Source organism: Triticum aestivum, chromosome 4D (genome assembly GCF_018294505.1).
Source record: "Triticum aestivum cultivar Chinese Spring chromosome 4D, IWGSC CS RefSeq v2.1, whole genome shotgun sequence".
Classification (NCBI taxonomy): domain Eukaryota; kingdom Viridiplantae; phylum Streptophyta; class Magnoliopsida; order Poales; family Poaceae; genus Triticum; species Triticum aestivum.
The window spans coordinates 487,720,850-487,745,960 of NC_057805.1; the positions used below are offsets into that span (position 1 = coordinate 487,720,850).

At 44.4% G+C, this 25,111-nt stretch overlaps 3 protein-coding genes across 3 annotated transcripts; 1 reads left to right on the top strand and 2 right to left on the bottom strand.

The window, feature by feature from the left end:
• Positions 1-424: 424 nt before the first annotated feature.
• Positions 425-2,107, top strand: LOC123098913 (24-methylenesterol C-methyltransferase 2). The gene has a single exon (XM_044520989.1). The coding sequence runs from the start codon at positions 598-600 to the stop codon at positions 1,690-1,692; it is 1,095 nt and encodes a 364-aa protein (XP_044376924.1). The 5' UTR covers positions 425-597; the 3' UTR covers positions 1,693-2,107.
• Positions 2,108-21,291: 19,184 nt separating this feature from the next.
• LOC123098914 (ABA-inducible protein PHV A1) lies at positions 21,292-22,193 on the bottom strand. The gene is made up of 2 exons (XM_044520991.1): positions 21,668-22,193; positions 21,292-21,560 (listed from the first exon to the last, which is right to left on the bottom strand). The coding sequence occupies exons 1-2, from the start codon at positions 22,091-22,093 to the stop codon at positions 21,459-21,461; spliced, it is 528 nt and encodes a 175-aa protein (XP_044376926.1). The 5' UTR covers positions 22,094-22,193; the 3' UTR covers positions 21,292-21,458.
• A 974-nt stretch (positions 22,194-23,167) lies between these two features.
• Positions 23,168-24,082, bottom strand: LOC123098915 (ABA-inducible protein PHV A1). The gene is made up of 2 exons (XM_044520992.1): positions 23,593-24,082; positions 23,168-23,451 (listed from the first exon to the last, which is right to left on the bottom strand). Exons 1-2 carry the CDS (start codon positions 24,010-24,012, stop codon positions 23,371-23,373), a joined length of 501 nt encoding a protein of 166 aa, XP_044376927.1. The 5' UTR covers positions 24,013-24,082; the 3' UTR covers positions 23,168-23,370.
• Positions 24,083-25,111: the final 1,029 nt, after the last annotated feature.

Sequence of the window (25,111 nt, forward strand, 5' to 3'; positions counted from 1 at the left end):
TTCCCACACCCTTTCCCTTCCCAGCGAAAAATGACGCCACCGAACCAAATCAAATCCGAGTGCTGGCTCTCTGTTTCTTCTTCTTTTTAAATGTTGGGTGGCTCTCTGTTTTCTAGCATCGAAGAAACTACGTAACTAAAAAATGGCGGCAGCAGATACGAATACTGGCAGCGCAGTGGCAGGAAAAAGAAATGGCCGTACACGTCACCGCACACATGGCGGTACGGCAGGTTCTCACTGGCTCCGGCTGGCTGGCGCCCCCTCCTTCATCCCAATCTCACCCACGCACGGTGTCAGGCCGCCAGCGCTCCCCTCTCTGGCTACATCGTGCCAAAAACCATCTGGCAGGAGGAGCGAGCGGTGGAGCCCACCACCACCACCCCGCCTCCACCATGTCGCCAGAAATATCAGCCTAAACCCGCACCAAAGCCCCGAGCGCCGTCGGATCAGATCCCACTCCACCACCACCACCACCACGCTCCTGCCGGCCACCGCTCCTTATATTCCGAGGCCGGCCGGAGACCCCCTGCTCATTTTCCGTCTCCCCCCCTCTGCCCGCCCTCCTCCTCCTCGAGCTGAGCTCAAGGGGAAAGAACCATGGAGCCGGCGACGATGGCGTGGACGGCGGGGCTGGTGGGCGCCGGCCTGGTGTACTGGTTCGTGTGGGTGATGGGCGCGGCGGAGGTGAAGGGGAAGCGGGCGGTGGATCTCAAGATGGGATCCATCACGCGGGACAAGGTGCAGGACAAGTACACGCAGTACTGGTCCTTCTTCCGCCGCCCCAAGGAGACGGCCTCCACGCAGGCCTCCGCCGACAAGGTGCCCGCCTTCGTCGACACCTTCTACAACCTCGTCACCGACATCTACGAGTGGGGCTGGGGCCAGTCCTTCCACTTCTCGCCCTCCCTCCCGGGCCGCTCCCACCGCGACGCCACCCGCGTCCACGAGGAGCGCGTCGCCGACCTGCTGGGCGCCGAGCCGGGCCACCGCGTGCTCGACGTCGGCTGCGGCGTCGGCGGGCCCATGCGCGCCATCGCCGCCCACTCCGGCGCCCGCGTCGTCGGCATCACCATCAACGAGTACCAGGTGAACCGCGCCCGCGCCCACAACCGCAAGGCCGGGCTGGACGCGCAGTGCGAGGTGGTGTGCGGCAACTTCATGGCCATGCCCTTCGACGACGCCTCCTTCGACGGCGCCTACTCCATCGAGGCCACCTGCCACGCGCCCAGGCTGCAGGACGTGTACGGGGAGGTGTACCGCGTGCTCAAGCCGGGCCGCCTCTACGTGTCCTACGAGTGGGTCACCACGCCGCTGTACCGCGCCGACGACCCGGCGCACGTGGAGGCCATCCACGGCATCGAGCGCGGCGACGCGCTCCCGGGGCTGCGCCGGCAGGACGAGATCGCGTCCATCGCGCAGGAGGTCGGGTTCGAGGTGGTGCAGGAGCTGGACCTGGCGCTGCCGCCGTCGCTGCCCTGGTGGACGCGGCTCAAGATGGGGCGCCTCGCCTACTGGCGCAACTCGCTGGTGGTGCGCGTGCTCACCCTGCTCCGGATCGCGCCCAAGGGCGTGGTGGAGGTGCACGAGATGCTGTACGAGACCGCGCAGCACCTCACCCTCGGCGGCGAGACCGGCATATTCTCGCCCATGCACATGGTGGTCCTCCGCAAGCCCGCCGCCGCCGCCGAATAGAGCGAGCGATCGAACAAGAAGTAATTTCAATCAATTTCTAAATCAGAGGTAAGAAAAACCGGGAGGAGGAAAAACAGAGGCTTATTATTAGCTAATGGAGTGCTAGTGCTATTGATTTGGCGTTGTAGCCGGGAGGAGAGAATAGGAGCGGCCGATGATGCTTACTGTTGGTGGTAGCTTTCGTTTTCTTTTTCGATTTTTGGGTGGAGTTGGACTGCATGCAGGCTGGATTCAGATTTGTTTCTGCTTCGATCCGTGGATAGATCTTCCTTCTTTTTTCTTCATGTAATCGTCATCTATATTTTGTCTTCCGCAACTAAATATCGGATGGATAGAGTCTCTCGTTGCACACTGAAATTGTGCAGGAAATCAATCAGTCTTTTATCTGAATCAATCAGTCAGTTTTGAGAGCTCATCAGTTTTCTACCCCTCGGTTCCCGTCCGTGTGTGTGTTGGGCGGTAAGAAACGACAAACATTCCCGCGTTCCCCGTTCACTGCCGCTACAGTGCTACTCTACCTTATCTTTCTCACCGGCCTCCACGTATACTCCACCCAGTACCCCTGCCCAGACGCCAGAGGAAGCTCCAAAGGTTCACGAACTCCGAGCTGTAGCGCGTGGCGGCACTCGGGCGTCCCAATGGCAGGTGGAGCCGTGAGATCGGATCTCGTTCGTAGCGTAGAGAACTGTGGGTGGTAGGTAGGTTGTGGTCGGGGCATCGATCGGTGCAACACAACACGTGAGCCCGGTCACGGAGGTCGACGCGCCATGTTTCGTCCGCCCGCCACCGCTTTCCTTTGTTTTGTTTTGTCCGGAAAGCTGGCCGCCAGCTGCGTGCCTGTCCTTTGCTTTCCTGCGTGGCCGCCGGCCCGTCCGTGGCCCCTAGCCAGAGGCCGCCACAAGTCAGTCTCTCTGGCGGCAGTGGGGAATCGTATCGAAAATATCCGTTGGAGCGTGTGCATGGCAGGTGGGGTCGTTCGTGTCAGTCGGCGTGCGGGGATGAGGATCGGGCTCTGCCGGTGAGGTGACAGGACCAGTCTGTCCATGCGGTGGCACCCATGCTGGTAAATAAAAAATGGTTCTCCTGGTCAATGTTACCACTGCGTCTTTATGTGAATTATCAGGTCCGCAATTTATGTTACAATGCTATTTACACATATAGTTATATGAGTCTTTAATGAGGACGCAAGTGGAGCTTAAATGGGTTGTAGATAGTGTGGCCCGTTCTGCACGCGCTATTTTTCAATTTATTGGTAAAACATGTACTCCCTTCGATCCATATTACTTATCGCTCAAACGGAAATATCTATCACTGAAATGCGTCCAGGTACATCTGTTTGAGCGACAGATAATTTGGATCGGAGGGAGTACGTAATAATAATTATGTTCAAATATTTGTGTATGTAAATTATTTGATAGGGAGATTTAAAATTTATATTAAATTAATTAATTAATTAATATAAAAATATATACACTCACAACTTATATTTAAATTATACAAAATGATGAATGAAAACATTTACAAATTTTTATGAATATTCCCTTGTGTATAGTTTGTACTCATGACTTATATTTAAGAAACTTATATAATTTAAATATTAGACACAATCATTCATATCAAAAGTTTAAATTCTAAATTATGAATCTTTGTAATTATATAAAGATTGAACTATAGAATGCGTGTATAATTATTGAAATGTTTGTATAATTAAATTAATATTATGAATCCCGAATTTAAAAAACATTATTTGAAATTATACAACTTTTGGTAATCCATAGAAATTATTTTAAATATACGAATATTTAGAAATAAATATATGAGTACTTTTTGAAAATAAATTAATTCGCTTGTATGCACAATATTTATTATACATGAATATTTCAACCGTTATTTGAATTACTAAGATTATAATTTACATACACAAATTTCTAGAAAAAATGAATAGGTGCAAAATCGGTCGCACTGACCGCAACCCATTTCAGCTTCACGGTGGCCTTTGTTCTACTCCCTCCATCCGTAGAAATTTGTCCATCAAATGGATAGTGTTACATACATCTATCTGAGAGACAAGTTTGGGACAAGCTTTTTTGGACGGAGGGAGTAGTACATTAATCCTACTTATCCATTGCAGACGTGTGAAGATGTGGAGGCTGGCTAGACCGGGTTGCGTGCTAGTTCGAGACTTGGTTGCCCTCTTTTACATGTAAATTTCACTCTGTAATGACAGACGGGACCCACGAGTCGTAGAGGTGAAAATGCCATGTGCTTTTCTGAAAAAAAATTCCAAGTTTTTATGTAAAAACCTGGCAACACGCCCCCTTCTCTCAGGTTCAGTGGCTGACAACGGACCTCACATGTCTAGTCAGAGCAAATTATGTATATAGACGGGATAAGAACATTGTATTGGCACACCGAAGCCAAGTTTTTACATCACTTCGATGTATACCGCAACCTCTAGCATCAATTGATCGTTTACGCCAAGTTCTAACACAACCAGTGTAATTGACTCTACAGAATTCACACAAACCAAATGAGGCCTTAGATTCGTGGACATAACTCTTGTTGCTCGGTACTCAGCAGTACTCCTGTGGCGAAACTAAATGAAAGAGTCAATTACACCACTGGTGCCACAACTTGGCAAGAAAAGTCAGTTTAGTGCTAAAACTTGCGGTATACATTGAATTGGTGCCACAACTTGGCTTTGGCGTGCATATACGGTGCAAATCACGTTTCTATACGAACACAGTGCTGATTAGGCGCGCCAACGTGGCATGGGGCCCACTGTCAGCGAATGGATGACGTGTGCTTTGCTATTTTGTGAAAAAAACCTAGCTAGGATTTGATCACGTCACGTGAAACCTGCAGTACCGCCGGCCAAACCAATACACCCAACGTCGTTCCTTGTGATTAACCGATGCGAAACACATATAACCATTCTAAAATACATGTAAATTGTAAAATAAATTTAAAAATAAAAATGAACACTTTTATATACTACATATTTTTTATTAAGATCATGAGCATTCTAAACTTATATAGCATTTACTGAAATAAAATATATATTTTATAAATTCCTAAAAAAAATAACGCTGCTGGGTGGTGTGGTGGCCACTAGCACATGATGACTACATGTCGCTGCTTCTAATCCCAGCCAACTATTTTTACATTATATGAATCTTTTAAAAGCATGAACACTTTATATACTACATGTGTTAAAACTGTGAATATTTTATAATACGTTTAAGATTTTATGAAAATATGTAGTAAAATAAGAAACTTTCTTAAAGTAAAACACTTTTATAACCAATGAATATATTTTTTAAACCGTGAGCATTTTTAAACTTATATAAGCATTCACTAAAATATGTAAAAACTTAAACACTTACTTAAAGCATGAATACATTTGTATATTACATTAATATTTTGTTAAAAATATGAACAATTTTAAACTTATATAAGAATTTATTGAATATATGTTCTTATTCAATATGCAAATTATTACATGAACAACTTTGTAATTCATAATTTATTATATGGATAAATGCTAAATCCATACGTGATTATTTTATAATGTAATTTATTTTATACTTATATATATTATTTATAGCATAATATTATAATTTACTCATATTCTATAAAATTCTGAACAAAAAAACAGTGCAAAATGGGATGCAGGGACTGCAGCCCGGTTAATAGTCAAAGAATGTATAGCGGCAGCATCCAGGTATTACATAAAATTCCTGAGGATCAGGTGGTTAGCCTTACGCTGCTGCTTTTTTTTTTTGAGACACGCGCTGCTGCTATCTACAAGTCATCCGCTCGAGTCCTCGCGCGTACCAATTTTTCATTTATTTGTGGAAGGCTGACAAGCGGACCCTTGCGGCCATGCCATAGTATTTTTCATGAGAATTTTTTTTTTGAGTTTTTTTTTGCAAAATAGCAGACCAAACGTCCAGTTTGCCATCCAGTCACCTCATGCCATGTTGGTGTGCCTAATCAGCACTCTGTTTGTATAGAAACATGATTTGCACCGTATATGTACGTCAAAGTCAAGTTGCGGCACCAGTTCAATGTATGCCGCAAGTTTTAGCATTAAAGTGACTTTTCACGCCAAGTTGCAAAGTTATTATTGGATGTTGCTCTGCTCACTAGCTAGAAGTAAAATGAAGTGGTACACAGCGGCGCCCAGTGGATTGGGTGGTAGATTCGTGCCAAAAGAGGGGTTAAGTATTACCGGATCGATGAATCACATGTCTTCGGTGAGCATAGTGGAGGGGAATCAGGGCATATCTGCGTTTGGTGTCCGTCAGTTAACTTGCATTGAATATCTGTCTATCACGGATATTTTATGATCTTCACGATCAGGCGCCACTGAATGAATAATTAGTTTCCCTAATAAGATGCACATCGTGCACTCCGGCGACCAAGCAAAACGGTCCCTGCTGCATATGCCGCTGAGATTCGCCGGCTCCCGCTCTGGATCTGCCTGGCCGGAGCAAACCCTTCCCTTTCTTTATGTACCGACTTTCTTGCTGTTTTGGTTTCAGTTTAGTGGCATTAGTCGAGGTCGAGGAGCTGTCAGCCAGTCACAATCCATCATAATCTGTCAACCGTGGCAAAGCCGCTTCAGATCAGATGCTTGACAACTGTGTAACTCTCTAGACCTATTTTCGCCTTGGGTCACGATCTCCGCGTCCGATCACCACGCATACTACCTTTTCTGGATCACGATCTACGGCATCGGATGCACGTTTCCCCGTCCTGCTTTTTTCTACGCCGTGTAACGTCAGCTGTTACGTACTACGTGCACAAATCGGCAGTAAAATTCGTCGTGCGCGCGTGTCATTTCCTCCGTGATCGCCCGGATCACTTGTGACTTCTGGCCGTGGATGGATCACAAAAGCGTGGCCGGCATGGAGCGCCGACGTGGGTGACGTCGGTCTCGATCGCCTCTCCGCACCACTCGCTCCCGTTGGCCGTTATCGATCCGGACAGGTGGTGAGACAAGGAGCGGGCCACTTGGCCGTGGCGTCGCGTACGAGGGCGACGTCGCCCAGCAACGTGACTGGCAGGGAGCCAGGGACCATCGCTCCGGCCACGGTTAGGGCATCTCCAATGCTCAGCGCTTATAGCAACTCCAACGCGCCGACCCATTCGTGCGCGCGCATTCGTTTGGTTCGGCGCGGATAGAAAAGTCGGCCCAACGCGTTGACTCAAACGGACCGTGTCTGGTTTTTGTCCGCCCGTCGATCCATTCCCGGACTATTTTTTAGTCGGATTTATGTCGGCGCGGATGCGAGACGAACGAGCGCACACGCCTGTCTACTCCTCCCCCTGGCCCGCTGGTCGGTTGCAGCCTCCACCATTTTCTTTCATTTTCCGTAAAACCCTCCCGCCCATGCGCGCTCCCGCCGCTCGCCATGGACGACGACCTCGATGCCGCCGCCGGAGTCCCCTGCTGCCGACAAGGCAAGGGTTTGCTCAAGCCCATCCCAATGCGCGTCCTCCTCGAGTCGGCTAGCCTCCAGCGCGTGCTGCAGGGCCTCCTCGAGGGCGGCTTGGTTACTCCGCCTCCGCCTCCATTTCCTCCGGCACTACCCGCGGGGGCGGCGGTGGAAACAGCGGGTTGGCGTCGAAGCCTAGCCGCCGTTGCTCCTCGTGTTTGAAGGCAAACCACGCCTCCTAGTTGGGAGAGATGGCGGCGTACTCGGACATTCGCAGCTGCGCCGGCGTGAGCTGCGCCCGGCACCTGCGCACCTCCTCGTCGTGCGGCCGCTGTGTCCACGGAACCGCCGGCACCGGATCCGGTGCGGATCCAGGTGCCAGTGGTGCGGCAGCGTCACGTCGGGGTAGGGCAGCGGCTGCCTCTACTCCCAGTGCCATCGCGCTATGTGCACCGGGATGTGCAGACGCTGGCGACCTGGGCGGACACGCGCTGGCGCCTGAGGAGGAGGGGGAGGAGGAGCACGGGAGGATGAGGCGTCGGCGGTGCACTTGCCCTTGCCGCTGCCGCTGCCGATGAGGCCCATTGCTTGTTAGGGTTTGGTGGTGTCGCCGGCAAGGAAGCACAAGGGGGTGGTGGGGGGACAAGATGTGGACGACAGTGGATGAGGCCGGCCCCGGCCGCACGCGTGGGTTAAAAAAGGATGCTTCCACTAGCTGACTAGGGGGCCCACTATCGGTGGTCGTTATAAATTAGACGTCGGGCGGTAGTTGAGTGGCCGCCAAGTGGGACCGCGGCGGACACCGAGGAGACGCACGTCGCGTCCGCGCCGACGCATTTCCGGCGCAATTTTGGGCCGGAAATGGGTCGGCGCAGACGCCAGGCGGACGAGATTTGGGTTAGGGTCGGCGCGTTGGGCGTCTACTTTTGTCCGCGCCGACCCAAACGGACGCATGCGGATAAAATGGGTCGCTGATGACCCACAAGTAAAGGGGATCAATTGTATCTCTTTTCGATAAATAAGAGTGTCGAACCCAATGAGGAGCAGAAGGAAATGACAAGTGGTTTTCAGTAAGGTAGGAAATTGTAAGTAACAGAGTAGTTTGATAGCAAGATAATTTGTAACAAGCAAGTAACGATAGTAATAACAAAAGTGCAGCAAGGTAGCCTAATCCTTTTGTGGCAAAGGACAGGCCAAAACGGTCTCTTATAATAAGCAAAGCGTTCTTGAGGGTACACGGGAATTTCATCTAGTCACTTTCATCATGTTGGTTCGATTTGTGTTCGCTACTTTGATAATTTGATATGTGGGTGGACCGGTGCTTAGGTGATGTTCTTACTTGAACAAACCTCCTACTTATGATTAACCCTCCCGCAAGCATCCGCAACTACGAGAAAAGTATTAAGAATAAATTCTAACCATAGCATTAAACTTTTGGATCCAATCGGTCCCTTAGGGAATAGCGCATAAACTGGGTTTAAACTTCTGTCACTCTCGCAACCCATCATCTAATTGCTACTCCATAATGCATTCCCTTAGGCCCAAATATGGTGAAGTGTCATGTAATAGACGTTCACATGACACCACTAAGGGAATCACAACATACATACTATCAAAATATCAAACACATATCAAGTTCACAAGATTACCTGCAACATGATTTCTCCCGTGACCTCAAGAACAAAAGTAACTACTCACAAATGATAATCATGCTCAAGATCAGAGGGGTATTAAATAGCATATTGGATCTGAACATATGATCTTCCACCAAATAAACCATATAGTAATCGACTACAAGTTACCTACAAGCACCAATCTATAGTTCCGGTAACAAGATTGAACACAAGAGATGAACTAGGGTTTGAGATGAGATGGTGCTGTTGAAGATGTTGATGGAGATTGCCCTCCATAAGATGGGAGAGTTGTTGGTGATGACGATGACGATGATTTCCCCCTCCGAGAGGGAAGTTCCCCCGGCGGAATCGCTCCGCCGGAGGGCAAAAGTGCTCCTACCCAAGTTCTGCCTCGAGACGGCGGCGCTCCATCCCGAAAGTCCTCTCCTTATTTATTTTTCTAGGTCAAAATGACCTATATACCAGAAGATGGGCACCGGAGGTGGTCCTGGGTGAGCACAACCCACCAGGGCTGCCTGGCGCGCCTAGGTGGGTTGTGCCCACCTGGTGGGCCCCCTCTGGTAGTTATTTGCTCCAATATTCATCATATATATGATAAAAATTCTCCGTGAAGTTTCAGCTTGTTTGGAGTTATGCAGAATAGGTAGCCTGACGTAGCTTTTTCAGGTCCAGATTTCCAGCTGCCGGAATTCTCCCTCTTTCTGTGTACCTTGCATATTATGAGAGAAAAGACATTAGAATTACTCCAAAAAGCATTATTATGGATAAAAACTGTTGGGGAACGCAGTAATTTCAAAAAATTTGCTACGATCACGCAAGATCTATCTACGTGATGCATGGCAACGAGTGGGAGAGTGTGTCCATGTACCCTCGTAGACCGAAAGCAGAAGCGTTATATCAACGTGGTTGATGTAGTCGTACGTCTTCACGATCCGATCGATCCTAGCACCGAACGTACGACACCTCCGTGTTCAGCACATGTTCAGCTCGATGACGTCCCTCGTACTCTTGATCCAGTTGAGGCCGAGGGAGAGTTCCGTCAGCACGACGGCGTAGCGACGGTGATGATGTAGTTGCCGGCACAGGGCTTCGCCTAAGCACTACGACGATATGACTAAGGTGTGTAACTGTGGAGGGGGGCACCGCACACAGCTAAGACAAATCTTGAGTGCCTTTGGGGTGCCCCCTGGCCACCTATATAAAGAAGGGGAGGGAAGAGGTGGCCGGCACAAGGGGGGCGCGCCGGTGTGGGGAATCCTACTAGGACTCCCCACTCCAAGTAGGATTCCCCTCCTCTTTCCTATTCGGAGCAGGAGAGAAGGAAAGAGAGGGAGAGGGAGAAGGAAAGGGGGGCCGCACCCCACCCCTTGTCCAATTCGGTTTGGGAATGGGGGAGGCACGCGCCACCTCTTGGCCCTTTTTCCCTCTCTCCACTAAAGCCCAATAAGGGCCATTACTTCTCCCGGCGAATTCCCGTAACTCTCCCGTACTCCGAAAAATACCCGAATCACTCGGAACCTTTCCGATGTCCGAATATAGCCTTCCAATATATCAATATTTACGTCTCGACCATTTCGAGACTCCTCGTCATGTCAATGATCTCATCCGGGACTCCGAACAACCTTCGGTACATCAAATCACATAACTCATAATACAAATCGTCATCGAACGTTAAGCGTGCGGACCCTACGAGTTCGAGAACTATGTAGACATGACCGAGACACATCTCCGGTCAATAACCAATAGCGGAACCTGGATGCTCATATTGGCTCCTACATATTCTATGAAGATCTTTATCGGTCAAACCGCATGACAACATACGTTGTTCCCTTTGTCATCGGTATGTTACTTGCCCGAGATTCAATCGTCGGTATCATCATACCTAGTTCAATCTCGTTACTGGCAAGTCTCTTTACTCGTTCCGTAATGCATCATCCCGTAACTAACTCATTAGTCACATTGCTTGCAAGGCTTATAGTGATGTGCATTACCGAGAGGGCCCAGAGATACCTCTCCGATACACGGAGTGACAAATCCTAATCTTGATCTATGCCAACGCAACAAACACCTTCGGAGACACCTATAGAGCATCTTTATAATCACCCAGTTACGTTGTGACGTTTGATAGCACACAAGGTGTTCCCCCGGTATTCGGGAGTTGCATAATCTCATAGTCAGAGGAACATGTATAAGTCATGAAGAAAGCAATAGCAATAAAACTAAACGATCATTTATGCTAAGCTAACGGATGGGTCTTGTCCATCATATCATTCTTTTAATGATGTGACCCCGTTCATCAAATGACAACACATGTCTATGGTCAGGAAACTTAACCATCTTTGATTAACGAGCTAGTCTAGTAGAGGCATACTAGGGACACTTTGTTTTGTCTATGTATTCACACATGTATCAAGTTTCGGGTTAATACAATTCTATCATGAATAATAAACATTTATCATGATATAAGGAAATAAAATAATAACTTTATTATTGCCTCTAGGGCATATTTCCTTCAAAAACATCGTAAATAATAGTAGGAAAACATGATGCAAAATGGACGTATCAACTCCCCCAAGCTTAGACCTCGCTTGTCCTCAAGCGAAAACCGAAATCAAAAAACATGTCCACATGCTTAGAGAGAGAGAGGTGTCGATAAAAACAAAATACGGACATAGAAGCATCATGTTCATTATTATAATAGCAACAAACTTAAACATAAGACTCTTATCATAGAAATTTTATCATAGACTTCTCATGAATAAGTATCAGTTCATCACACAATCGAAGTATAAAGCAAAAACTCTATTAGAAACCAACAAACTATGTTCTGAGTCAACTTTGCAACTACAATTCATCATCTTTTCAGGAAGGGTCACGTATCGGAGCCTTTAGGCAAGTCCACATACTCAACCATCATATAGTCTTCTATGATTGCTAACACTCACCGCATACACATGAGCAAAACGTTTCAACTGGACACATAGGAAGATAGGGGCTGATAGTTTCGCCTCCCAACGTATTCACCTCAAGGGTGATGTCAACAAAAATAACTCATGCTACCCATATTCAACTGGACATATGTGCCTAGATCTTTCCTCACCACATGATGCTTGCCAAAGGAGAAAATAAAAAGGAAAAGAAAGAAAACTTTGACTCTTTGCATAAAAGTAAATACATAAAAGTAAAAGATAGGCCCTTCATAGAGGAAGCAGAGGTTGCCATGCGCTTATTTGTTTGTATGCTCAACCCCTTAGTGCAAAAGAACGTCATGTTGCATTGCCCCTTGTGATAGCGACCTTTATTATGCAGTCTGTCGCTTTTATTCTTCACCATCACAAGTTCGTGCAATGCTCAATTTTTTCTTACACTAAATGATCTCACATTTTTAGAAGCAATTTTTATTGCCCTTTTTGCACCGATGACAACTTACTTGAGGGACCTTGCTCAATCCCTAGGTAGGTATGGTGGACACTTGAAAATAAGATTTGGGTTTAAGGGTTTTTGGATGCACAAGTAGTATCTCTACTTAGTGGAATTTTTGGCTAGCAAAGATAGGGGGTAAGCACCACATGTTAAAGGATCTATGACAATATGACTTCTATGTGAATATGAACAAACATAAATCATTAAGTTGTCTTCCTTGTCCAGCGTCAACAGTTTTGGCATATAATATTTTGATGGGGGCTCACAATCACAAAAGATTTCTAGGATAGTGTATTTATATGTGAATCTTCTTTTACCTTATTAATTCTTTCATGAATTGCATCACTGAATAATGCTATGTTTGTCAATATCTAACAAAATTTTTGGCTAGCAAAGATGGGGGCAAGCACCACATGTTGAAGGATCTATGACAATATAACTTCTATGTGAATATGAACAAACATAAATCATTACGTTGTCTTCCTTGCCCAACGTCAACAATTTTGGCATATAATATTTTGATGGGGGCTCACAATCACAAAAGATTTCCAGGATAGTGTATATGTATGTGAATCTTCTCTTCCCTTATTAATTCTTTCATGAGTTGCATCATTGACCAATGCTATGTTTGTCAATCTCTAATAAAATTTTCTACTTATACTTTTCCTTATGTGGTGCCATCACCTACCATAAGATTAGTATATGATCTTCTTGATTTATTTCCTTTCCTTTTATTTATATCTTTTCCTTTTATTGCAACAAGAAAATAAAGAAACCAAAAACTCAAACTAAACTTTATTATATATCTTGCACACGATTACAAGGATAGATCACTAAGCAAACTCTCAAAAAGAAAGGATCGAACTAAACTTTTATTCATCTAAGCAACAGATCGAACTAAGATAAGTAAAGGCAAAAGATAGTGGGGATGATACGATACCGGGGCACCTCCCCCAAGCTTGGCGGAAGCCAAGGAGAGTGCCCATACACGATACTCCATTTTCCTTTGGTGATGAAGTAGTATTCTCCAATATAACCATGAGTAGATCCTTCAAGCCTTGAATCTCTCGAAGGGCTTGATGAAGTAACTCACTGTTTTTCTTCACCTCAGCCATTATGTGTTTATTTTCCGAGCCCCACGGGTTTGTTCCTGCACCGTTTTATCTTGGGCGAGATATGTCCCAATTGGACGGTATGTGCCTACGAGGAGTATTCTCGAACCCATAATTGTGAATCAAATTGCAAAACTTGTCACGATGTAACCTGTGTAAAGGCCTCCTTGGTGGGAGTTCTTCTTGCGCTTCCAGGTTCACTTGATTGTTTGATGATCCCATGGCTTGGTGAGGATTAGGGTGGATAGAGATGCCAGCTAGTGTGCCGCTATTGGAGGCCGGAGAATGAACCCCAAAAGGATTTTCCTCTTCTTCCTCCATAGCAAGCTCTTCAGCTTCCTCTCTCCTTCGATCCTCCTGAACCAACCCTGCATCTTCTTCTCCGTTGTTGAAGGGTGAGGAAGACATGATGTTGGTCTAGCCGAATCTATCAGAAAACAGCAAGGAAAAGAAAATAGAGGATTTCTCCGTGATACGGTGGTCAATAGGTTCGGGGGTATATAAAGATTTTTTTTTATCTTGGGACACAAACAAACGGAAGAAAAACAGAGTCCGGAAGGTGTCCCAGGTGGGCACAACCCACATGGGTGCGCCCACCAGGGTACGCTTCCTGAAAGTTTCTTATTTTCCTAATTTTCTAAATATTCCAAAACTGAACAAAAATATTTTTCCGGATTTTTCAGAGTCCGTTTACTTACCGTATCACGTAGCTCCTTATTTTCATGATTCTCGAGTGTTCCAGAAGGATTCTTTTATGTGTTCTTCCGGTGTCAATGTTTGGATAATATTACTTTCAACATTAATGGGCGTACCTGAGATATAATGTTTTATTCGTTGCCCATTCACAACCTTCGGGTTAGTCCCTTCGGTATTATTTATTTTGATAGCTCCAGACCGATAAACCTCCTCGATAACATAGGGTCCTTCCCATTTTGAGAGGAGTTTTCCTGCAAAGAATCTAAAACGAGAGTTGTACAAAAGAACATATTCTCTGACTTTGAACTCACGCTTTTGGATTCTTTTATCATGCCATCTTTTAACTTTTCTTTAAATAACTTGGCATTTTCATAAGCTTGGGTTCTCCATTCATCTAATGAGCTAATATCAAATAACCTCTTTTCACCGGCATGTTTGAAATCATAATTGAGTTCTTTGATTGCCCAATATGCTTTATGTTCTAACTCAAGAGGCAAATGACAAGCTTTTCCATAAACCATTTTATAAGGAGACATACCCATAGGATTTTTATATGCTGTTCTATAAGCCCAAAGTGCATCATCTAATTTCTTAGACCAATTCTTCCGGGACCTATTGACAGTCTTTTGCAAAATTAATTTTATTTCTCTATTGCTAAGTTCAACTTGACCACTAGACTGAGGATGATAAGGTGATGCAATTCTATGGTTAACATCATACTTGGCAAGCATTTTACGGAAAGCACCATGAATAAAGTGTGAACCACCATCAGTCATTAAATATCTAGGGACTCCAAACCTTGGGAAAATAACTTCCTTAAGCATTTTAATAGAGGTGTTGTGATCAGCACTACTGGTTGGAATAGCTTCTACCCATTTAGTAACATAATCAACAGCAACCAAAATATGTGTATACCCATTAGAGGAAGGAAAAGGTCCCATGTAATCAAATCCCCAAACATCAAATGGTTCAACAGCAAGTGAATAATTCATAGGCATTTCTTGACGCTTACCGATATTACCTATTCTTTGGCATTCATCACAAGATAAGACGAACTTACGGGCATCCTTGAAGAGAGTAGGCCAATAAAATCCAGATTGCAATACCTTGTGAGCAGTTCTATCTCCAGCATGATGCCCTCCATAAGCTTCGGAGTGACATTTCCGTAGGATTTGTCCCTGTTCATGCTCAGGTACACAACGTCTAATAATACCATCTACTCCTTCTTTATAAAGATGTGGGTCATCCCAAAAGTAATGTCTTAAATCATAGAAGAATTTTTTCTTTTGTTGGTATGTAAAGCTAGGTGGTAAATATTTAGCAACAATGTAATTAGCATAGTCAGCATACCAAGGAGTATTATGAGCAATAGTTGTTGCAGCTAACTGCTCATCAGGAAAACTATCATCAATAGGTAGTGGGTCATCAAGCACATTTTCAAGCCTAGACAAGTTATCAGCTACGGGGTTCTCAGCTCCTTTTCTATCAGTGATATGTAAATCAAATTCTTGTAGCAAGAGAACCCATCGAATAAGTCTAGGTTTAGCATCTTTCTTTTCCATAAGATATTTAATAGCAACATGATCGGTGTGAACAATTACTTTTGAATCAACAATGTAAGATCTAAATTTATCACAAGCAAACACCACTACTAAGAATTCTTTTTCAGTAGTTGCATAGTTTCTTTGAGCATTGTCTAGAGTTTTACTAGCATAATGAATAATATTCAGTTTCTTATCAACTCTTTGTCCTAGAATAGCACCATGCAATAGCATAATCACTAGCATCACACATAATTTCAAAAGGCAAGTTCCAATCAGGTGGTTGAACAATAGGTGCAGAAATTAAGGCTTTCTTGAGTGTTTCGAAGGCTTCTAAACAATCATCATAAAAACAAAAGGAACATCCTTTTGCAAAAGATTTGTAAGAGGCCTAGAAATTTTAGAAAAAGTCTTTGATAAATCTCCTATAGAAACCAGCATGACCTAGGAAACTACGAATACCTTTGATATCTTTAGGACATAGCATTTTCTCAATTGCATCAACCTTAGCTTTGTCCACTTCAATACCTCTTTCAGAAATTTTATGACCCAAGACAATGCCTTCATTAGCCATAAAGTGGCACTTCTCCCAATTCAAGACAAGATTTGTTTGCTCGCATCTCTGCAAAACTCGATCAAGATTGCTTAAACAATCATCAAAAGACTTCCCATAAACAGAGAAGTCATCCATGAAAACCTCAACAATCTTTTCACAAAAGTCAGAGAATATAGCAGTCATACATCTTTGAAAGGTAGCAGGTGCATTGCATAAACCAAAAGGCATACGTCTATAAGCATAAGTTCCAAAGGGACAAGTGAAAGTGGTCTTTTCTTGATCAGGTTGAGAAACAGGTATTTGTGAAAAACCAGAATATCCATCAAGGAAGCAAAAATGTGTGTGCTTAGATAATCTTTCTAGCATTTGATCAATAAAAGGCAGAGGGTAATGATCTTTTCTAGTTGCTTTGTTTAATTTTCTAAAATCAATTACCATTCTATAGCCTGTAACAATTCTTTGTGGAATAAGTTCATTCTTATCATTAGGAACAACAGTAATACCTCCTTTCTTAGGGACACAATGAACAGGACTTACCCATCTACTATCAGCTATAGGATAGATTATACCTGCTTCCAGAAGTTTTAATATTTCCGTTCTTACCACTTCCTTCATTTTCGGATTTAACCGACGTTGGTGATCAACAACGGGTTTAGCATCAGGTTCCATATTAATCTTGTGCTGACATAGAGTGGGACTAATGCCCTTTAAATCATCAAGAGTATATCCAATAGCAGCTCGGTGCTTCCTTAGAACTTTCAATAATCTTTCTTCTTCATGTTCTGAAAGGTTAGCACTAATAATAACAGGATATATCTTCTTTTCATCAAGATAAGCATATTTCAAAGTGTCTGGCAATTGTTTTAATTCAAACACAGGATCACCTTTAGGTGGAGGAGGACCTCCTAGAGTTTCAATAGGCAAATTGTGTTTAAGCAGAGGACGTTGTTCAAAGAAAATCTTATCTATTTCATTTCTTTCATGCATATGTAAGTCATTTTCATGGTCTAGCATATATCGTTCTAAAGGATCAGTAGGTGGTACAACAATAGAAGCAAGACCAATTATTTCATCCTTACTAGGCAATTCTTTTTCATGAAGCTTTCTACTAAACTTGGAAAAATTAAACTCATGAGACTCACCACCAAAGCTAACACCGATAGTTTGTTACACACAATCTATTTTAGCACTAACGGTGTTCAAGAAAGGTCTACCAAAGATAATGGGACAAATGTCATCTTGTGGGGAACCAAGAACAAGAAAATCAATAAGATATTTTATTTTCCCACACAAGACTTCAACATCTCTAACAATCCCAATTGTGAATTAGTGTCTCTATTAGCAAGTTTAATAGTAACATCTATGTCTTCTATCTCTGCGGGTGGTATGTCATTTATAATTTCTTGATATAAGGTGTAAGGAATAACACTTACGCTAGCACCTATGTCACATAAACCATGATAACAGTGATCTCCTATTTTAACTGAGACAACAGGCATGCCAACAACAGGTCTATGATTATCCTTTTTATCAGGTTTGGCAATTCTAGCAGCTTCTTCACAGAAGTAAATAACATGCCCATCTACGTTTTCTTCCAGGAGATCCTTAATCATAGCAACACTAGGTTCTACTTTGATTTGTTCATCAGATTTAGGTGTTCTAATATAGCTTTTGTTAACCACAGTTGAAACTTTAGCATGTTCCTTTATCCTAACAGGGAAAGGTGGTTTCTCAATTAAGCAGTAGGAACAACTGGATCAACATTATAAAGTATGATTTCTTCTTTAGCTAGTACCGGTTCTATAATTTCTTCTTTAATATGTGGGTGATATTGAAACCACTTCCCTTTAGGGAGATCAACATGAGTAGGAAATGATTCACAAAAGGAGGCTACTATCTCAGAGTCAAGTCCATATTTAGTGCTAAACTTTTGAAAAGCATCGGTATACATAAAAGATTTAACACAATCATATTTAAGCTTAATACCTGACTCTTTACCTTCGTCGAGTTCCCAATCTTCAGAGTTGCGTTTAATTCTTTCCAAAAGATCCCACCGGAATTCAATAGTCTTCTTCATAAAAGAACCAGTACAAGAAGTATCAAGCATGGATTGATCATCACGAGAAGGCCGAGCATAAAAGTTCTGGATAATAATTTCTTTTGAGAGCTCATGGTTGGGGCATGAATATAACATTGACTTAAGCCTCCCCCAAGCTAAAGCGATACTTTCTCCTTCACGAGGCCAAAAATTATATATGTAATTCCGATCACGACTAACTAGATGCATAGGATAATGTTTTTGGTGGAACTCCAATTTCAATCGATTCCAATTCCAAGATCAAATATCATCACATAGCCTATACCATGCCAATGCTTTTCCCTTCAAAGATAAAGGGAAAACCTTTTTCATAACTTCATATCCGGGTAAACCTGCAAGTTTAAACAATCCACAAATTTGTTCCACATATATCAAGTGGATATCAGGATGTTCTATTCCATCTCCTGCATAAGGATTAGCTAGCAATTGTTCTATCATACCCAAAGGAATTTCATATTCAATATTTTCAGTAGGTGTAGTAGGTTGAGGGGTAGCTAATTATGGTTCTGGACGAGGTGAAGATATCCCGAACAAAGCCCTCAAAGGATTGTTTTCCATAGTAACAAGTGACAATACATTTTAGCACACCATATAAATATTTCCTTACCAAATTCCACTTACCAAAGACGCTTCACTCTCCGGCAACAGCGCCAGAAAATAGCCTTGATGACCCAAAAGTATAGGGGATAAATTGTAGCTCTTCTCGGTAAGTAAGAGTGTCGAACCCAATGAGGAGCAGAAGGAAATGACAAGTGGTTTTCAGCAAGGTAATGTGTGCAATTGCTGAAATTGTAAGTAGCAGAGTAGTTTGATAGCAAGATAATTTGTAACGAGCAAGTAACGATTGTAGTAACAAAAGTGCAGCAAGGTAGCCCAATCCTTTTATGGCAAAGGACTGGCCAAAACGGTCTCTTATAATAAGCAAAGCGTGCTTGAGGGTACACGGGAATTTCATCTAGTCACTTTCACCATGTTGGTTTGATTTGTGTTCGCTACTTTGATAATTTGATATGTGGGTGGACCGATGCTTAGGTGTTGTTCTTACTTGAACAAACTCCTACTTATGATTAACCCTCCCGCAAGCATCCGCAACTACGAGAAAAGTATTAAGAATAAATTCTAACCATAGCATTAAACTTTTGGATCCAATCGGTCCCTCACGGAATAGCGCATAAACTGGGGTTTAAGCTTCTGTCACTCTCGCAACCCATCATCTAATTGCTACTCCACAATGCATTCTCTTAGGCCCAAATATGGTGAAGTGTCATGTAGTCGACGTTCACATGACACCACTAAGGGAATCACAACATACATACTATCAAAATATCGAACACATATCAAGTTCACATGATTACTTGCAACATGATTTCTCCCGTGACCTCAAGAACAAAAGTAGCTACTCACAAATGATAATCATGCTCAAGATCAGAGGGGTATTAAATAGCATATTGGATCTGAACATATAATCTTCCTCCAAATAAACCATATAGTAATCAACTACAAGATGTAATCAACACTACTAGTCATCCACAAGCACCAATCTATAGTTCCGGTAACAAGATTGAACACAAGAGATGAACTAGGGTTTGAGATGAGATGGTGCTGTTGAAAATGTTGATGGAGATTGCCCTCCCCAAGATGGGAGAGTTGTTGGTGATGATGATGACGATGATTTCCCCCTCCGGGAGGGAAGTTCCCCCGGCGGAATCGCTCCGCCGGAGGGCAAAAGTGCTCCTGCCCAAGTTCTGCCTCGAGACGGCGGCGCTCCGTCCCGAAAGTCCTCTCCTTATTTTTTTTCTAGGTCAAAATTACCTATATACCAGAAGATGGGCACCTGAGGTGGGCCTGGGTGAGCACAACCCACCAGGGCGCGCCTGGGCTGCCTGGCGCGCCCAGGTGGGTTGTGCCCACCTGATGGGCCCCCTCTGATAGTTATTTACTCCAATATTCATCATATATTTGATAAAAATTCGCCGTGAAGTTTCAGCTTGTTTGGAGTTGTGCAGAATAGGTAGCCCGACGTAGCTTTTTCAGGTCCAGATTTCCAGTTGCCGGAATTCTCACTCTTTGTGTGTACTTTGCATATTATGGAGAAAATGCATTAGAATTACTCCAAAAAGCATTATTATGGATAAAAACATCATAAATAACAGTAGGAAAACATGATATAAAATAGACGTATCAGTCGCTAATTGGAATTGCTCTTAGTCCCTCGCGTAGTGGCGACGCGCATCCCTTGTGCAAAACGAGAGAGGAGAATAGAAGGTGAGTGCAGGTGGGACCTAGGTGGATTGGGAAAAATTTAGGTCGACGTGGCAACAGACGTGTCCAAGTGCTGGACATCCAGCACGTATGGAAGGGATTGGGAGCCTGATTGGTAGGCTTTTTTCTTCTCTTCTATCTGAATTGTCCGAGTGGTCATATAGGGAGAAAGTGGGCTCCCTGATTGTAGGTGCTCTTATTCGACTCCAGCATGCTCATATTTAATCCTCTTTTTATTCTGAATTTTTATTGCTCATTATATTTTATATAGCTCGTCATTCATGCCTAATGGTTTTAACTCTGAATTTCAGATAGGTTCTAATTGTTAGCGGGTGCCAGTCGTTTTGAGACTTTGTTTGGCTAAAGTTGTAAAACTAGTTCTCTACTCCCTCTGTAATAGAAATATAAGAGTGATCTAAAAGGTCTTATATTTCTTTACAAATGAAGTGCTTCTTTAGGCCGCCTACTGTCTGGGCGGGTTATTGCTTTGTTGTTTGGTCCTTTATTCATCGTATATCTCTTAGAGACTTTCCTCAAGGAAAAGGAATCTCTTAGAGATTTCGTACATTCTCTTCTTCTATTAAGAGATACCATGGTACTAAATCTCGGTTGAGACTTAGATATGTCTCAAGCGATGGTATATTCGTAAGATCTTGCATTGAGATTCGTGCAAAATTTTCTTCCCAGTTTTCTTTTGTTTCTTACATGTTATGTCACTTGACTAAGACTTGATTAAATCTCGGTCGACTAAGAGCTAGACACACCATTAAGCTGACATGCTGGCCTCATGAATGGTTTGAAAAAGAAAATCTGATATGTGAAGAATATATTCATCAGATGAGAATTAGCAAATCTGTATATTCAAAGCATCTTTGAATACACCGGACGAAGTTACACCGACGCATGCGTAGAAATCAGTTTCTTGGAACGGAAAATAAAGCAACACGGAGGGAATAACGAAACGAAAAGTGGGCTAGCCGTCCTTTGCGCTTTGCGGTCTTCATTTGGCGGTGCCGGTGTCGGCTTTGTCTCCTCCCATCCCGAGCGTGTTCATGACGGCGTCCCTGGCGCCAGTAGCGGCACCCATCACCTGCCCGCCGGCCTGCATAGAAACAGTGAGACATCAGTCTTGAGAAACTTAGCATGAACTGCTCAAATGGCCTAAGAATATCGTCCTCAACATGGTTAGTTTGCAAGCGATTGATTCACCTGCTGGAACATGTTGCCGGTGGGCTCCTTGGGGGCGGCGGGTTCCCCGGTGAACTTCGCCGCGGTCTCCTCGACACACTTTGCGGCCTCGGCGGACTTCTGCTTGGCAGCGTCGCCGGTGTCGACGGCCATCTTCTTGGCAGCCTCCGTCTTCTCTCCGAAGAAGCCGAACGTCTGGTCCTTGCTCTCGATGGCGCGGTCCGTGATGGCCTGCCCCGTCTCGGAGGCCTTCCCCATGGCGTCGCCGCCCATCTTCATGGCCGCGTCGGCGGTGTCCGAGGCCGCCTTGGTGACGGCCTCGCTTTTCTCGCCGATGAAGCTGATGGTCTGGTCCTTCGCCTCGATGGCGCGGTCCTGGACGGACGGCCCCGTCTTGGCGGCCTCCTCGTCCTTGGCGTCCGTCTTCCCCCCGAACCAACCCGACATTTTTGAAGGTGATAAAGCTTACGTACGTGGTGGCTTGTTGTGTTGTTTCTTCTTTCTTTTCACTTGCTTCTTGTGGAGAGAGATACTCGTGCTCTCTTCCTTTATATAGGCGCCCTTGGCACCATTGCCGAATGGCATGCTCAAGATGATATAGATCGCTCTCATGGCATCAAGATATTTTTTCTTGCAAGGACGTATCCTTGTCGACCACTTGTCCAGCATTGATGCCTAGCGGCATGTCGGCACAACCACACTGCCTTGAATCTGTCCATCAATACTGTGTGGTTTTGCCAAGAGTGAACAGCCAAAAGAGGGGCTTAACTATTTACTGGATCGGCGTGCCCGGCGGTGAACCACATGTCTGCTGCGACCTGAGCTGAATGGAGGGGAATCGGAAATATCTGCTAGCGCTGCTTGTGTGGCCTCCGTCAGTTAATTTACTGCCAGTACCTGCTTGTGTGGCGTCCGTCAGTTTACTTTACATTGATTGTCAATCTATCACAGATGTTGAATGTTATTCGCTATCTGGATGATCAGCACCTAGAATAGTTTCCCTAATAAGGCGCACACGATGGGAGCACTCCTGCGATGAACCACAAATTATCCATGCTGCTGACTTGTTGAGCAGGATTCTGCTCTGGATCTTGCCTGGCTGAAGAAACCTTTCACTTCTTTATGTACTGATGACTTTGTTATTGGTTTTGAACGGTCGCTAGGCTCTTTACTTATTTATTATGTACTCGCAATTACTAGTCGAGTTCGACAAGGTGTCGTCAATCATCATCGGTTCACGATCTTCGTCCATCGTGTTTCTCGATAGGTAGGCAAAGCATCTGGAACCGCCAATTACGAGGCGCCTATGATGGTTTTGTCGATGTTCAAACTCATAGGACTTTAATGTTCAACGGGAGCTATATGTGTGTGCGTGTTTGTTGGGGGAGGTACTCGTGTAGACGTCAACATTACACATGGTGTTTCTTATGAGAACATGTACAACATCCAAATCATTCATGCTCATTATGATTATACATAATGTTTCTTACGGGAAAATGTGCAACATCCAAATCACTCGTGTTGATTATGATTGGTGGAAAATATATTCATACCTCGGTCGGATACATCATACAAAGTTACACCAAGGAGCATGTGTAATTAGTGCCATGAAACTGGAAATTAAATTATATTGAGGGAATAGCGAAACAGAAGGAGGGCTAGGGCAAGCAGGCGCAGACACGCCTATTATCCTTTGTGGTCTTCTTGGTGGCACCACCCGCATCTCACTTGTCTCCTCCCATCCCGAGCGTGTTCATGACAGCGTCCTTGGCGTCAGTAGCAGCACCCACCATATTCCCGCCGGCCTGGAAACAAACAAACAGACAAACAAACAAACATTCATTTCAAGAAATTCAACATGAACAGATCAGATGGCCACACAAAAAATTCGTTGCCATGGTTAATTTTGTGTTGTCTTTGAATAGTTTGCAAAGTGACCGATTCACCTGTTGGAAGACGTTTTCCTTGGGGGCGACCGGGGTATCCTTGGTGTACTGTGCAGCGGTGTCCTGGACATGCTGTGCGGCCTCGGTGGACTTCTCCTTGGCAGCATCGGCAGTCTCGGTGGCCGTCTTCTTGACAGCGTCAGTCTTGTCGCCGAAAAAGCTGCCCGTCTGGTCTTTGCCCTCGACGGCGTGATCCTTACCGGCTTCCACCGTCTCGGACACCTTCCCCATGGCCTCGTCGCCCATCTTTTTAGCCGCCTCGGTAGTCTCGGAGGCAGCCTTCGTGACAGCCTCGCTTTTCTCACCAAGGAAGGCCCCGGTCTGGTCTTTTGCCTCAACGGCGCGGTCTTGAATGGACTGCCCCGTCTCGGACGCCGTCTTGGTGGCGTCGCCGGACTTCTCTTGAAACCAACCAGACATTTTTGAAGTTGATGGAGTGTTGGTACGTACTAATTTGTGGTGTTCTTTCCTTGTGCTTGTGGTGGAGAGACGTGTGTTCTTCCTTTATATAGGCCATTTGCCCCATTGCCGAGGTTGATACTGAAGAGAATACATCGCTTTCCAAGTACGTTGGCGTTATATGAGATATTTTTGTAACAAGGGTATCTCATTGTGGCCACTTGTCCACTCAGCTGTGTATACGCACAACGGTATGTCGGCACAACACATTTGTGTAAGATCTGTCGATTAATATGTGCATTTAAGACATTTTTCTGGAGTCATGCCATATACTTCCTGTGATTGTGTCTCTTTTCGTCTTGACCTTTGTGAATGTGTCAGTTTCAATGTTGTGTCTTAGATGTGATATTTTCTGAAAGTACACGTGATATATAATGAATTCATGTAGCATGTTTGATCAGTACAGATGTTATTGGAAAACTTGAAATTCAGCAGCTAATTTGTAGGTAAAAACCAACGCAACATATTCTTTCGATAATACAAGTTTTTACTCATTTATCGTTGGAACTCAAGTTCAACTGTCCGCCTTTAGTGCGGAAAACTAGCTTGGGAAGGGTCAAACCAATGGAACAGAAAGCTAATACACTGTTTTAGCAGAAGTACTCATTGTTCTAGTGAAAAAAAATAGCATGTTGACTGGGCCCGGGCCTGGCTGGCACCCCCTGTCTCCACCTCTGTCCGCCTTTGCATACGAGAAGTTGAGAATGCACACGGTCAAACAAACAAAAATTGAGTTTAGCTTACCGAAGCAAAACTCTAAAATTTAGACCATACATAGGAAATGCCTTGGTCAAGCCCATATATTGGACCGGATAAATTCACACCACACGCGTGTATAAGTCGGCCGATGTTGCCCAGTGCGGTTGTTGTGACGGTTTTAGCCCGTTTTTTGCTAATTAACCGGACACTTTTCTTCTTCTTTATTAATGAGATGAGGCAAAATCTTGGCCTCCTTTTTTTAAAAAAAGTTCGCAAATCTCTCCTCTAGCATTGCCAAAAAACGTGAATCTGCACATGTGCAACCTCTCCATATATCGGATCCACAAAGACCAAGCATGGT

What these genes read in the sequence shown, in the direction of transcription:
- LOC123098913 (XM_044520989.1), top strand. Translation starts at nt 598, where the DNA reads ATGGAGCCGGCGACGATGGCGTGGACGGCGGGGCTGGTGGGCGCCGGC.
- LOC123098915 (XM_044520992.1), bottom strand. Translation starts at nt 24,012, where the DNA reads ATGTCTGGTTGGTTTCAAGAGAAGTCCGGCGACGCCACCAAGACGGCG. An exon ending in AGGAAAACGTCTTCCAACAG is followed by an intron (nt 23,452 to 23,592) that starts GTGAATCGGTCA and finishes GTTTGTTTCCAG; the next exon opens with GCCGGCGGGAATATGGTGGG.
- LOC123098914 (XM_044520991.1), bottom strand. Translation starts at nt 22,093, where the DNA reads ATGTCGGGTTGGTTCGGGGGGAAGACGGACGCCAAGGACGAGGAGGCC. An exon ending in CCGGCAACATGTTCCAGCAG is followed by an intron (nt 21,561 to 21,667) that starts GTGAATCAATCG and finishes GTTTCTATGCAG; the next exon opens with GCCGGCGGGCAGGTGATGGG.